Source organism: Pezoporus occidentalis, unplaced genomic scaffold, assembly GCF_034315485.1.
Source record: "Pezoporus occidentalis ecotype Australia unplaced genomic scaffold, CSIRO_AGI_Poc_V1 ctg267, whole genome shotgun sequence".
NCBI classification, from domain to species: domain Eukaryota; kingdom Metazoa; phylum Chordata; class Aves; order Psittaciformes; family Psittacidae; genus Pezoporus; species Pezoporus occidentalis.
In genome coordinates this window covers 580,751-593,496 of record NW_026914578.1, presented here as the reverse complement: position 1 = coordinate 593,496, position 12,746 = coordinate 580,751, and the positions used below count along the sequence as shown (strand labels likewise).

At 43.0% G+C, this 12,746-nt stretch overlaps 1 protein-coding gene across 4 annotated transcripts in view; it reads right to left on the bottom strand.

The window, feature by feature from the left end:
- Positions 1–12,746, bottom strand: part of MIER1 (MIER1 transcriptional regulator) — a 39,117-nt gene that overhangs the window by 12,535 nt on the left and 13,836 nt on the right. For all 4 annotated transcript variants that reach the window (XM_062624450.1, XM_062624449.1, XM_062624448.1 and 1 more), the window contains 4 exons: positions 10,772–10,796; positions 9,503–9,648; positions 4,216–4,383; positions 854–986 (listed from right to left, as the gene is read on the bottom strand). In XM_062624450.1, the coding sequence (XP_062480434.1) occupies positions 854–986; positions 4,216–4,383; positions 9,503–9,601 (400 nt within the window). In that variant the 5' untranslated portion in view covers positions 9,602–9,648; positions 10,772–10,796. The remainder of the gene's footprint in view (positions 1–853; positions 987–4,215; positions 4,384–9,502; positions 9,649–10,771; positions 10,797–12,746) is intronic.

Sequence of the window (12,746 nt, the reverse complement as noted above, 5' to 3'; positions counted from 1 at the left end):
ATGTGGAGCTGTTGGAGCGAGTCCAGAGGAGGCCACAGAGATGCTGCGAGGGCTGGAGCAGCTCTGCTCTGGAGCCAGGCTGAGAGAGCTGGGCTGGGGCAGCCTGGAGAAGAGAAGGCTCCTGAAGGGGAGACCTGAGAGCAGCTCCAGTGCCTGAAGGGGCTGCAGGAAAGCTGGAGAGGGGCTTGGGACAAGGGATGTAGGGACAGGCCAAGGGGAATGGCTTTAACCTGCCAGAGGGGAGACAGAAGTTCTTCCCTGTGAGGGTGCTGAGGCGCTGGCACAGGGTGCCCAGAGAAGCTGTGGCTGCCCCATCCCTGGCAGTGTTCAAGGCCAGGTTGGACACAGGGGCTTGGAGCAAGCTGCTCTAGTGGAAGGTGTCCCTGCCTGTGGCAGGGGGTTGGAACTGGATGTCACTTCAACACAAACCATTATACGTTTCTATGAACCATCATTTACTGCGCTTGGACCCCATGTTTGCAGGATGATAAACTGCACTGTTACAACAATCAGAGCAGTGCAGTGGAAGGATTCACACTGTCTGAGAACCTGCTTTTTTCAAACCTGTAGAAATTTAAAATTTTCCATAGATTTAGTCTTTTAAGAAGAGACTCTCCTTTCACAGAGTCCCATATCTGCAGAGATTTAGCATTCAGCAACAAATAGAGCCTTTTTTTGCCTGCTATTTTGAGTATAATAACAATAAAGAGCAGTGTTATGAAGGAGATTAAACACAGGTTTATGGGTACCAACACGTGTGTTTCCGAACGAGAATCCCACATTAACTAGAGCTGTTCTTAAGCCAAGGTCAATCCCAGTGAGATGACTGTGCTTAGAGCTGAACTTTACATACTTGTATCAAAATATTTACATCGACGAGGGCGAATTATCTCCTGTGGATCTTGAGAAGCAACAGATGGTGCTGGGTCGTCATTAGATGACTGTGTCTCATCCTCCTGCCCTGATGAATCTTTTATGGTCTCCTCCTTAAGTACAGAAAAACAAACAGGAGATCAGTTATTCCTTGTGACAGACACTGTTTTGGCAGTATTTTCTCCAAAATGGCCTATATATCAACCCCAAATATCTTTCAGGTGACTTGAAGAGACTGCGTAGATTGTGGTCTGTCCAGACTGAGCCACAACAGAAGCGTAAACACATCGTATTATTTATGGACCAGGATTTTAAGCAGATCCATTTAAACCACTCAGACTCCAACCTCCGTATCAGAAATGTGAACCACCATTAAATATCACCCCTAGCTTTTTAAATCAGGCAAGCAAATCCTTGTGGGTTTCATTTAATTTCATTTAACTTGAAATTCTACTTTGGTCTTTAAACTTTTCCTTATGAATTTGCAGTAAAAAGAGGAGGAATTGTTAACTGGCCCTATTTTTATCAATCAAATGGAAATGTTACCTTCACGAAATATTAATGGCAATCGTGTAGTTCAGCCCCACAGGAACAACATTTCAGTAGACTCAAGTAAGTATATGGAGTCATTAAAAGAGGAAAAATCAGAATCAGGTTCTTTATTGGAAGATAAATCACAACAACTACGGGAATTATTACAACTAAGGAAAATTAAAACGATAAAGGTTAAAAAACGTATTGTTTTCTATTTCAGTGCATGTTGTCAGTATCTTTTCTGTGGTTTATGTCTATGCTGTAAGCACTCACACTTGCTAGTTCTAACACAGAAGCACTGGGCACAGCATGCGTTTATGTCTACCTTTACCAGCAGCCAGAGTATTATCACATGTACAGCTTAAAGCAGATTAAAAATAGAAAACAGCTAAGTGCAGTATAGCCAAATAAGCTGTAGAAAGATGAGCACTTGCAGAGAAAGCCTGAATGATTTATAAAACCATTCCACCCCCACAGATGTATTTTACTGCCTCTCTGCTAAGAGCACAGAAGCATTTCAGAGCTCTCATTCTCCTACCCTGAGGCAAACAACCACCACAGGTTAGGGGCTCTCTTTGTGCCCACTCCTCCCCACCACCTTCACTCCAACCCTATCCAAACTGGGGCAGAACTGGTGAACAAACACTGACAACCCCCGTGCCAGGTCTGCAACTGGGCTAAACCAGTGGCTGTGCTTGCTGGGCCACATTTTGAACTGCTCCTGCTGATGAGAGGCACGTGCTTGCTTCTGCAGCACAACACAAAGGGTTAGTGCCTGATAGAGGGAGGAAGATGACTCTTTTTGCTGCTAACAAGACACTTGAGATTTTATCTATTGAAGAGCAGATAGGCAGTACCTTAAATTAACTGGTAACAGAACTGGAGAACTACAGAGGAGGTCATAAGAACAAAGAAGCTGGAAGTTGTGTCAGGAAGTGATTAAGAAGCAAGGACATAAGAAGAGAGTGAGACTTCAGGAACACCACCATGCACAATAGCGTGCCCAGAGAAGCTGTGGCTGCCCCATCCCTGGCAGTGTTCAAGGCCAGGTTGGACACAGGGGCTTGGAGCAAGCTGCTCTAGTGGAAGGGGTCCCTGCCTGTGGCAGGGGTTGGAGCTGGAGGAGCTTTAAGGTCCCTTTCAACCCAAACCATTCCATGATTCCACGGTTTTCATTTTGCATACTTCATGTTATGCACGTTTCTCCCCCTCTCCGTCCCCTTGAAACTTTCCTGATGTAACAGAACTAAGAATCTTCCTACTTTTTGAACTACTCAACCCACACAAACGGCAATCTTTTACAGCATCTGTCAAGGGAGTTTGCAAATCCTAAGAACCTCATTTTCTGAATCAGATGTATCATCCCTCATCTCTGTGTCACATTCCAGAGATTCTGTAATGGGTAACATATAAAAAAAACCACCTCAAAACAGCCTTTTAAAAGCCAGCTTAGATAATGCAACTTCCATTAGTGCCTGAGCTTTTTTGTTGCTGACAATACAAAGGGGTTTGTATTTTAATGGAACTCAGGAGGCAGCTCTGAATGCCACCAGTAATGGAGAAGTTACAGCTGTGCCCATGACAGGATTGTTGCAAATACATACAACAGGAGGAAGGTCTAAAATCAGAGCATTTCTTTTCAGAGCACACAGAAAAGGGTTTTAAAGATGCCAAGTTCAAACCTATACATTTGGCAAAGATACTTGAAGCAGTATCCTCCGTTAACAATTGAAGTACAACTAAGGCTGCCAGGCTGAAAAAATACGATTTCAAATGCTAACGAGAGGAAACTTGCAGCAACCTCCAGTGCTCTGAGACACATTTAATTCAGTTCCACATTGCCCAGGTTTAGTAGAACAGCTTTTCATCTTTAAACAAGTATTCAGCCGTATCTACTAAGGTGTCTTCAGGCACTTAAACCTTCAGGTTTGAAGTCTTACTGTTTCTGAAGGACAATTACAATCTCCTCTTACATGATGCTGCAGGTACACATGTACTTTAATTTGCCTTTGCAACACTTTGGAACGATACAGATGAAATTAGTGCAGCCTTTCAATGTCTTAAGGGACCTGTAAGAAAGCTGGAGAGGGGCTTGGGACAAGGGCCTGTAGGGACAGGCCAAGGGGAATGGCGTTAAGCTGCCAGAGGGGAGACTGAGATGAGCTCTTAGGCAGAAGCTCTTCCCTGTGAGGGTGCTGAGGCGCTGGCACAGGGTGCCCAGAGAAGCTGTGGCTGCCCCATCCCTGGCAGTGCTCAAGGCCAGGTTGGACACAGGGGCTTGGAGCAAGCTGCTCTGGTAGAAGGTGTCCCTGCCTGTGGCAGGGGTTGGAGCTGGAGGAGCTTCAAGGTCCCTTCCAGCCCAAACCAGGCTGGGATTCTAGGATTCAAGTCCCTGGGCCTCTTCTAGATTATTCTGCATGGGAAGAGGATGGCAGGAGCACTGGATTTTCTGGATCTGCTCCCCACTGATCCAAAGCACCCTGTGAGGTTCCCTGCCCCAGCACAGCCAGCAGCATTCCCAAATCCAAAGTGTTTTGACCCTGGGGTGGGTTGAGTGAGGCTGTGGCCCTGCCAAGTGCACTGGTGGGAGATAAAACCTTCTTGTTGGGAATTCTATGATTCCATGAAGTTAAGAGCAATGAAGAGAGATACAGACAGTTGATCAAGAATGAACATTAGAATTCAGCACACAAAGCATCTGACATCAACTGTATTATAGATTACTTCTGCCATGATCTGGCATCATGAGGTGTTGTCCAGTACAGAATGGTTGTATAAAATCAGGTTCAAATTAATATAAACCCTTACTTTGTTTTCACCACTACAGCCACTGTTGTCATCATTATCAACATCATCATCATCTTCTCCCTCCTCCTCTTCCTCTTCCTCATCTTCATCATCATCGTCTTCTTGGAGTGGAATGGTACCGTCATAGCCGTAACGGCTAAGCAACTCCTGGATCGGCATGTCACTTTCCTGGTAAACAGCCAAACAAAGTTTGAGGTTTTAAGAGGAATATTTCAGAGCCCACATCAGCTCTACAGCTTCACGGGGCGCACTTTGATCCTGACACAGCAAAACAGCTAGATGGGGATCGCTTACCCCAGGAATGGCCACTCCAAAGTGACTGGACAGGGAAAACTTGCAGTTTGGGCTCCTAAGAAAAATGTGTGTTTTCTTATGCAGGGTTTTTCTTTCCCAATCCTTTATAAATTCACTGCAGACCTCACATACCAGCAAGCTCTCCAAGGGGCCATAAACCCCATTAAAAGGGCACCAAAGGGCTGTATGCCCCATCCTTCCCTTGGTACTTGTCTACTACTATTCTACAAAAGCACAAGCACTGCAATGTGGCAGGTTACAGCTGGTTACACCATACCCCCTTCAGCACCTGGAGCAAACACACTCTTTCTTGGGATATGTATTGCTTTCCCCTAAACTACCTGAAGTAGTATTCAGTACGCATTTGTAGGAGAAACAGGTAAAAATGTGTGTCAGCAGCAACTGTTTCACAGAGACAAGATACTGACAGTTTTGGCAGGCAGGACCTTGTTCTAGGGCATGGCAGGGATTTTTGCAGTGTCTCCAAGAATTCAGCAAAATAAGGAGCAGAACTTGCAGTACCTGGCTTGAACATGGAATTAAATCTTTGGGGAGTTTTGCTATAGCGACAATTCCACAGAGTTCTTCAACTCTGGCTTTGAAAACAAAACTGCACCTCTTTACCCTGTACCTCTCCTCATTCTGGGCAAAACTAGAAACTGAGGGGCTGGATGGGGGCGAGGGTTCACTTTATACTTAGGATCACCTGATAACCAGGTAAAGACAGCAGTAATGTTTACAGATTCCTACACATTTTAAGCCAGCTGTCTACAAAACCATCCACAGATGAAGCAAATCTGCTAAAATAGGTACACAATTAAAAGTCTTTATCCTTCGAATGCTGGTCCTCTCCGCAGAGCCACTGCAAATGATACAGCTGGTTCTCAAATTTGAGTGGCTCCCAAACTGTTACATTCACTTTATTAATATAAATCATTTATTGCCATGTCTGCAAATTACTTAATCCCTTTTAATACCTTCATGCCCAGCCCTCAGGGGCAGTATGTGGCATCCCTAAGGAGACCTTTCAGAGGGCATTTTAACATGATCTCTCTCACACGATCAAATCCTCTGTTACTTAGAGCTGTCTGCTTGCTCTAAATACTTCCTCTTAGCATGCAATGTGCATCTTGGCTGATAATCAGATTTTGTTAGTTACTGCCTGGCCTCAGGGAATTCCTGTCCTAAGGCCTTCACTCAACAACACAGCTCTAGTTTCTGGAAATGCAGTAACAATACCAATGACAAAAGGCACTTGTAGTTAGTTCGGCTGTGTAAGAGTAGGAGTAACATGGGTTAGGAGTACTCATTGTCTGTGTATTTTATTTTACTTCAAAGAACTAAGCCATTCTGCTACTCATTGGTCTACTCTTTGGTTAAGCTTTATACACAGTAGATGTAGACCATGTGGACCTAAATGTCCTCACGTTTCTTCTTGAATTATTGGTCCCTATCATATCTAACTGTTAGAAATGGGGAACTATGTAACAGGCTTATTACTCACTATATGTCACCTAGGAAAGTGGTCTTGCACTAACATTTTTCTTAGGTAGAGCCTCCTAACTTCTAACAGACCATTACAACAAAAAAAGCTCCAAGGGCCAGAAACTCTCCAAGATAAATACAAATTGTGATTTCTGCATTGCTTCAGGAGACTGCAAAAAGAGAAAAGGCTGAATAAGGAACAAGAATTATCAAAGACACAGGAATTTCTTTTGTGGAAGGTGCTTAATAACAAGAAATAGATTATAACGGATGTGTCTGGAGTAGACGTGAGGGGAGTGATATAATGGAGACGTGTGTCATAAGCAGCACAGAGAAAATAAATATAAATGGCTCTTCTAATGGAGGAACAGCCACTGAAATGGACATAGAACAGGCTGAAAACCCAAACATGTTTCTCACTAAATGAACTGTGCAACACTGCACATCCCACTGCAGTGGACACTATGGTTACAGAGCCTAAAAACTGAATGGACAAATCCACAGGAAGAGGAAAAATAAGACTAATGGGCATTACAGACATAGAGACAACATCTTTTTCATATGTGCCTGAACTACTTCCTGCTAGAGGCTGGAAGAATGAAACAGTGGGTTCCCATGTATGGTTCTCTCATTTAAAGACACGAGATGCTGGTACATAATCCTAAGAAAGCTAAAACCACTCCCTGAAAAGGGGGACCCCAAAAGGGGAAACCAAATGATTATATGGAACAAATGGGAAAAGGGAGGAAAAAAAAAGCTTACAAATCTGTAAGGAATAGAGGGAGGCTCCACGCACAGCACCCTGGCAATGTTCACCCTATCCTAGAGGTACCCAGGGAGCCACACAGCACCCTGTAGTGCTCTGCCCATAGACAGGGCAACACAAAGGTGAAGAGCTTGGCCTCACACTCATCAAATCCTTCATGTTATGCTACCTCCAGCTTAGCTGAGAGCAGCAGGAAATCAAGTCTGCAACTTGCTGGGGCCTGGTCATTTATTATGTCCAAGACTGACTGTGAATGCAGTTTCCTACTACCAAAATCATGCTGCCAAGTTTCCATGTGCTTTGGGAAACTGCACCATAGGCATATGCCCAGGACACTGAGAGATGTGCCTTGTCCCAGCACACATTCTCTGGGGCTGCTGAAAGAACAGTGGTTAGCCAGGATGCTGGTCACATCTGGTGTAGCTGCTACTACTTACAAAACCAGTACTACTTGAATACATGTCTGGATATAGAAACCCAGCCTGGTTTGTGTTGGAAGGGACCTAAGCTCACCCAGTTCCAACCCCTGCCACCTTCCACTAGAGCAGCTTGCTCCAAGCCCCTGTGTCCAACCTGGCCTTGAACACTGCCAGGGATGGGGCAGCCACAGCTTCTCTGGGCACCCTGTGCCAGCGCCTCAGCACCCTCCCAGGGAAGAGCTTCTGCCTAAGAGCTCATCTCAGTCTCCCCTCTGGCAGGTTAAAGCCATACGATCAAGGTTAGTTGCTGCACCACCTCACAGACAGCTTTCCTGCCCATGAGAAATTCCATTCAAGAACTATCACTGAAAACCACAAATTCCAATAGTTCTGATTCACCAGAGCTCACCCAAAAAGCAGAAAAGATCTTTACCCTCAGAGGAAGGTGTAATTCTTATGAGAGTCAGGAGTGAAATCACCAAGGTTCAAAAATGCTTTTGCAAAACCTGACTGTCACCTCACCTCTGAAGGAGCTGAACTAGTAAATCAGGCACATTCACAGCCTGGAGGGAATCTGAAATAATACATGTAAATGTTGGGGAGGGGGGGAAGAAAAAGACAGGATAGCACTTGTCTTAACAAGAGTCTGAGATTTAGATTGCCTACCATCCATGACAAAAAAATCCCATACAAAAGTGAGCACTGATGTGCAGCCTGCCACCTATGCCACAGGCAGAGGAAACCACAGGTCTCTAGCGAGATTCTTCACTAGAAAAACTCTTCCCTGTGAGGGTGCTGAGGCGCTGGCACAGGGTGCCCAGAGAAGCTGTGGCTGCCCCATCCCTGGCAGTGTTCAAGGCCAGGTTGGACACAGGGGCTTGGAGCAAGCTGCTCTAGTGGAAGGTGTCCCTGCCTGTGGCAGGGGATGAGCTTTAAGGGCCTTTCCAACTCAAAGTGGTCTTGGATTCTAGGATTCTGTGAGATCCTATGGGCATGGAAGCATCTGAACCTCAGTGAAAGCCCTACCTGCAACACACATACAAAGTGACCGCAAGATTCTCTGCTAGTCCGTAAGAGCATCCTGCAGGGAAGGGCAACACAGGAGCAATGTGAATCTGTTGTAGCACTGCTCACTGTCCTGATCTCATAAGAACTGACACATGAAGGAATAATACACTTGAACAAGGATATGGGGGAATAAACTGATGGCTGAAATACAGTTATAAACGATGCACTGTAATGTGGTGACAGAATTACATAACAGATGTTGACTCTTCACAAAATATGAGGGGAAAAACATGTCACAGGCGTGGAGCTCCATTCCTCAACCTAAACGAAGCACATTTAGATCCACAAGCTATTTATTTATCTTTATGTTTACCATTTAATATCAAACCTCAAGTTACCAGAAAGAAATTATCGTTTACATGTGAAATGTAGATTAAATGCACTAAATTAAAGTCATACTGACATAATCATTTATACTGAACAGGATTTATACATCAAATACGCATCGAAAAATCATTGATGATCCTAGGTTCAGGAAGTCTTTTCAGCCAAGGAGGCCACAGACAGTACCTAAATTACTTTGTACTTATAATGAGCCTAGTTTGTAATTTAAGTATATTATTCTGCCTGAGAAGTGATTTAAGACAATACATAAGTCACTCTAAAATGCCAAAGAAATCTTATATGCAATTATTTCAGGAGACACATGTTTTAAGATTTATTTCTCACCACTGACAATAGTTAGTAGTGAGAAACAGATCAGGAGTTCTGATCCTAGGTCTTATGACAACTTTTTGCTTTAAGCCAATCATTTCATCTGTATCTCCATTTCCTCCACCTTAAAAATGAAGATACTCCTTTATGCTCCACTAAAGTACTATACAAATGTTTGTATAAATATGCAAAAGAAAGGTAAGATTAGGAGAATTTTTTATAAATCAACATCTATCTGCACTAATCAAGTGCTTTAGAAAATAACACTGGAATATAGTTTAGTGAGAGCATGCTTTAACCTATATTATTAGCTCTAAAATGCAACTCCTATAGCAGCACATATATGCAAAAAGAAACCAAACAAGCACAGCGTTATACATTATTAAGTATTTAGGTACCAGTTTCCTTTTCCCACCTTTTGAGAACCTCACATTTAGTTCAGCTGCTTTCCCCCATCAGTATTATTTACCTATTAGTGATTTTGGGGTGTTTTGTTCTTTTCTTTTTTTTAAATCCCAACTATAAGGGGGAAAAACCTGCGTATGTTTTGTGTGAGGCTGTGGGCTGTGGTTATGTTTTATGACTACTTAAGGCTACCTACCCTGTTAAGATCCTCTATTTCAGAACTGAAGTTTGTTTCTCCTTCCATCATTTCCTCCTCTTCTAATGTCCGTTCATCATCAAAGTCATGCACCAGCATATCAGCTGATGGATCAAATTCATGGTCATCAGATGTTGCTGAACCTCCTGATAGAAAACATTTTAAAGAATGCTTTTCGTTAGATCATGGCCTCACAGAGTTTATTTTTTTATTTTGGTGACATTTTAATACTCAAATTATACTCAGAAATTAAAATATCCTCAAAATCCCTCCATCGTTTAACTCAGGGAAAGCCAATCTTGTTATTCAGAGGACAGTAAAAGCTGCCCTTTGAGTGGCAGATCATGAGAAAGAGAAGCAGGAGATGCTGTTTAACAGCCAGATCTCAAAGCCCTACGTATCTGGACATCAGGCCCCTAGTTAAATGCTTGTAAAACATTCAAGTTCTGAAGACTTAATGCCTAAATCATCATAAACCTGCCTGAATCAAGAGTTCTACTGGGAGCAGAAACACTCATAAAATATAAACTCAGGGCAGTTGTTTCCTTTATACTTTGGAAGCTTTCTTGTTTTGCAGCTACAAAGACAGTCTAATGACTTTTCCAGACTTTAAGCTTCAAGTAAGCTCCAGAGTTATGCAGATTTTATTTATGATGCAGAATCCTTAGTTATTTCCCCCCCCCCCATGCCTTGTTATTTTCAGGGTTCTTTGTAAAGAAGTCTGGTTAGATTTTGTGACAATGAAAACTAAATGGATGGATGAATGGTTTGGCAGATGTAATTCAGCAATACCTGACTTCTAATTCCAACCCTGCTAACATTTTTCCACTCGTCTCCACGGACAACTTCAATTCCATTTTCCAAAGCTTGTAGAGCTTGCATGTGAAGGGTGCAAGAGGGAGGGCTTGCCTATAAGGGTTAATAATACTTTGAAGTGTTTAAAGCAATTGATTGCTTCTCTGCAAGAAGAAGAGCTCAAGGGACAAGGGCAGTCCAGCTAAAGTAACTACGGGAAAGCTTTTCCACAGTAGGATGCCAAAAAGCTTGGAAATAAATAACACTAAGTACAGTGGGACCAAAGTGGACAGAAAAAAGCCTCCAGTTAGTCATAATTTACACTTAGGCTGACTACTAGATAGTGACTACTGAAACCAGTACTACCACCAACCTATCCATCAAGTGATATCCTTAGATTACTAACAGCAAGAGACCAGCGAAACTCATTTTTAAAGGGTGCTTAGAAGTTCAGGAACCATTAAAGGTATTTACCTGGGCTTGAAGACTCAACAGAAGGCTAAAAAAGAAAACACAGGAAATGATTAGTTCTAGGTTGAACCTGTAAAAGCGCAATCCAATAATTCATCTGATACAACACAAGTCACAGCAAGTGATGTATCCACAAATAAAGCACCACAAACAGGCGGAAGCAATCTGAGGTAAAGAGTAGCCATTTCATCCTGTCTGTATCAATACTGCTGCATGATTTCAGCAACAAGAACTGGAAGAAATGCCCTTTTTGTGATGCAATAATTGAGTTGAAAGTATAAACTAAAGCAAACCAATTCATTCTGAAAGTAGCGTTACAGTTCCACAGTCAGCTTTAGTATGGCATAAATCAGTGCTGGGGCCAGAGGGGGCAATGCTACTTTCTCTCCATCTCTGCTCATTTTCAATTCTCCCTTTATGCCAGCACAAAACTGGAGGCTAATAGTAGGGATAGTTTAGTTTTTAACAGATCCAGCTTTGATTTAACTCCATGTATTAAACCCCCTTTTCCACAGCCAAGGTATATGCCAGATTACACTGACTGGAAGCACGGTTTAAGAGAAATCATTCTTCCTATTTGAAACTGCACATTATAGGACACACAAATCCCCTGTCCTATTTAAATGAAGGTGCACACTTAACAGGTAATTACAAATTACAATGAGAATTCCTCATAGAACAAAAGGAAAAAGCCATTTAATCTTGTGCTTAAAAACCCAGCTGTGAGAAAAGCAGAATGACATGACTTTGCAAGCAACACTTTCTTCCCAAGAACATTTTAACACAAATTAATATGATCACAGACTACAAAACAAACATGTATCTCCTAAATACAGGGGAAAAAAGAGACTTCTACAACAATTTCTATGTAACAGAGACACCCTTTGGCCCACCACACTGGGTAACTTCACGTTTCTAATCAGAACAAACGTCATCTTCCATGGAATTCTGCTTTCCTTGGCTTCTAACTTTGCCAGTCTGCAGCCTCCCAGGCTGAGATTTGCATGTCAGACATGCAACCCTCATTTGTTTTGAAAATCCAAGCAAATGGCGCAGCTATTTTCAGGAACAGCCCCAGTGAAGTGGGTTTGTCAAAGCTGGAAGACGGATTTTGGCTTCGGAGAGCTGCAGTAGCCCTTTTCCCTGCCACCTCCTGCAAACTGAGATATCGTTTGGTATCGCAGTTAAACCCTAAGCAATAATAATACATAATATGTGATGCTGTCTTCATGGAAAAATGCCTGGGTTTAGCCAGGGAATAATTGGGAAAGCTTCAATTTGCAGATTCATGATAAGTGCTTTTGTGCATGTATAATACTCTGCCTTGATTGTACTCCTACTAGAACTGCAGGAGCTGTACACCCTGAAGTATATGCAAAATTAAAACAAGATACTATGTCAGAAACTGGGAAATGTATACTCAAGTAAAACCTTGTGCTATTATTCCAAGATTTTCCTTCTCCTTGACTTCATCTCACGAGGCACAAGCTGCTTCCACCCACAACAGCCAGCCTAGATGTGTAATGAAGCAAAAACTACAAGTTAAAAAACTCTCTGTAATTATAAAGTTCTTTTCTATTAGCATCTCTAAAAGGCGAGAAAAAATACACCTCCTTAGGAATCAATGACCAAAAGTCACTTACATGTCTGCCTATATTGAGTAAGAGTCTACAACACACAAGTCCCTCTTCATCAGCGACTGTAGTGATAGGACAAGAGGGAATGGGTTCAAACTGAAACAAGGGAGGGTCAGGTTAGATACTGGGAAGAAGCTCTTCCCTGTGTGGGTGCTGAGGCGCTGGCACAGGGTGCCCAGAGAAGCTGTGGCTGCCCCATCCCTGGCAGTGTTCAAGGCCAGGTTGGACACAGGGGCTTGGAGCAAGCTGCTCTAGTGGAAGGGGTCCCTGCCCGTGGCAGGGGTTGGAACTGGGTGAGCTTTAAGTTGCCTTCCAACACAAACCAGGCTGGGATTCTATGA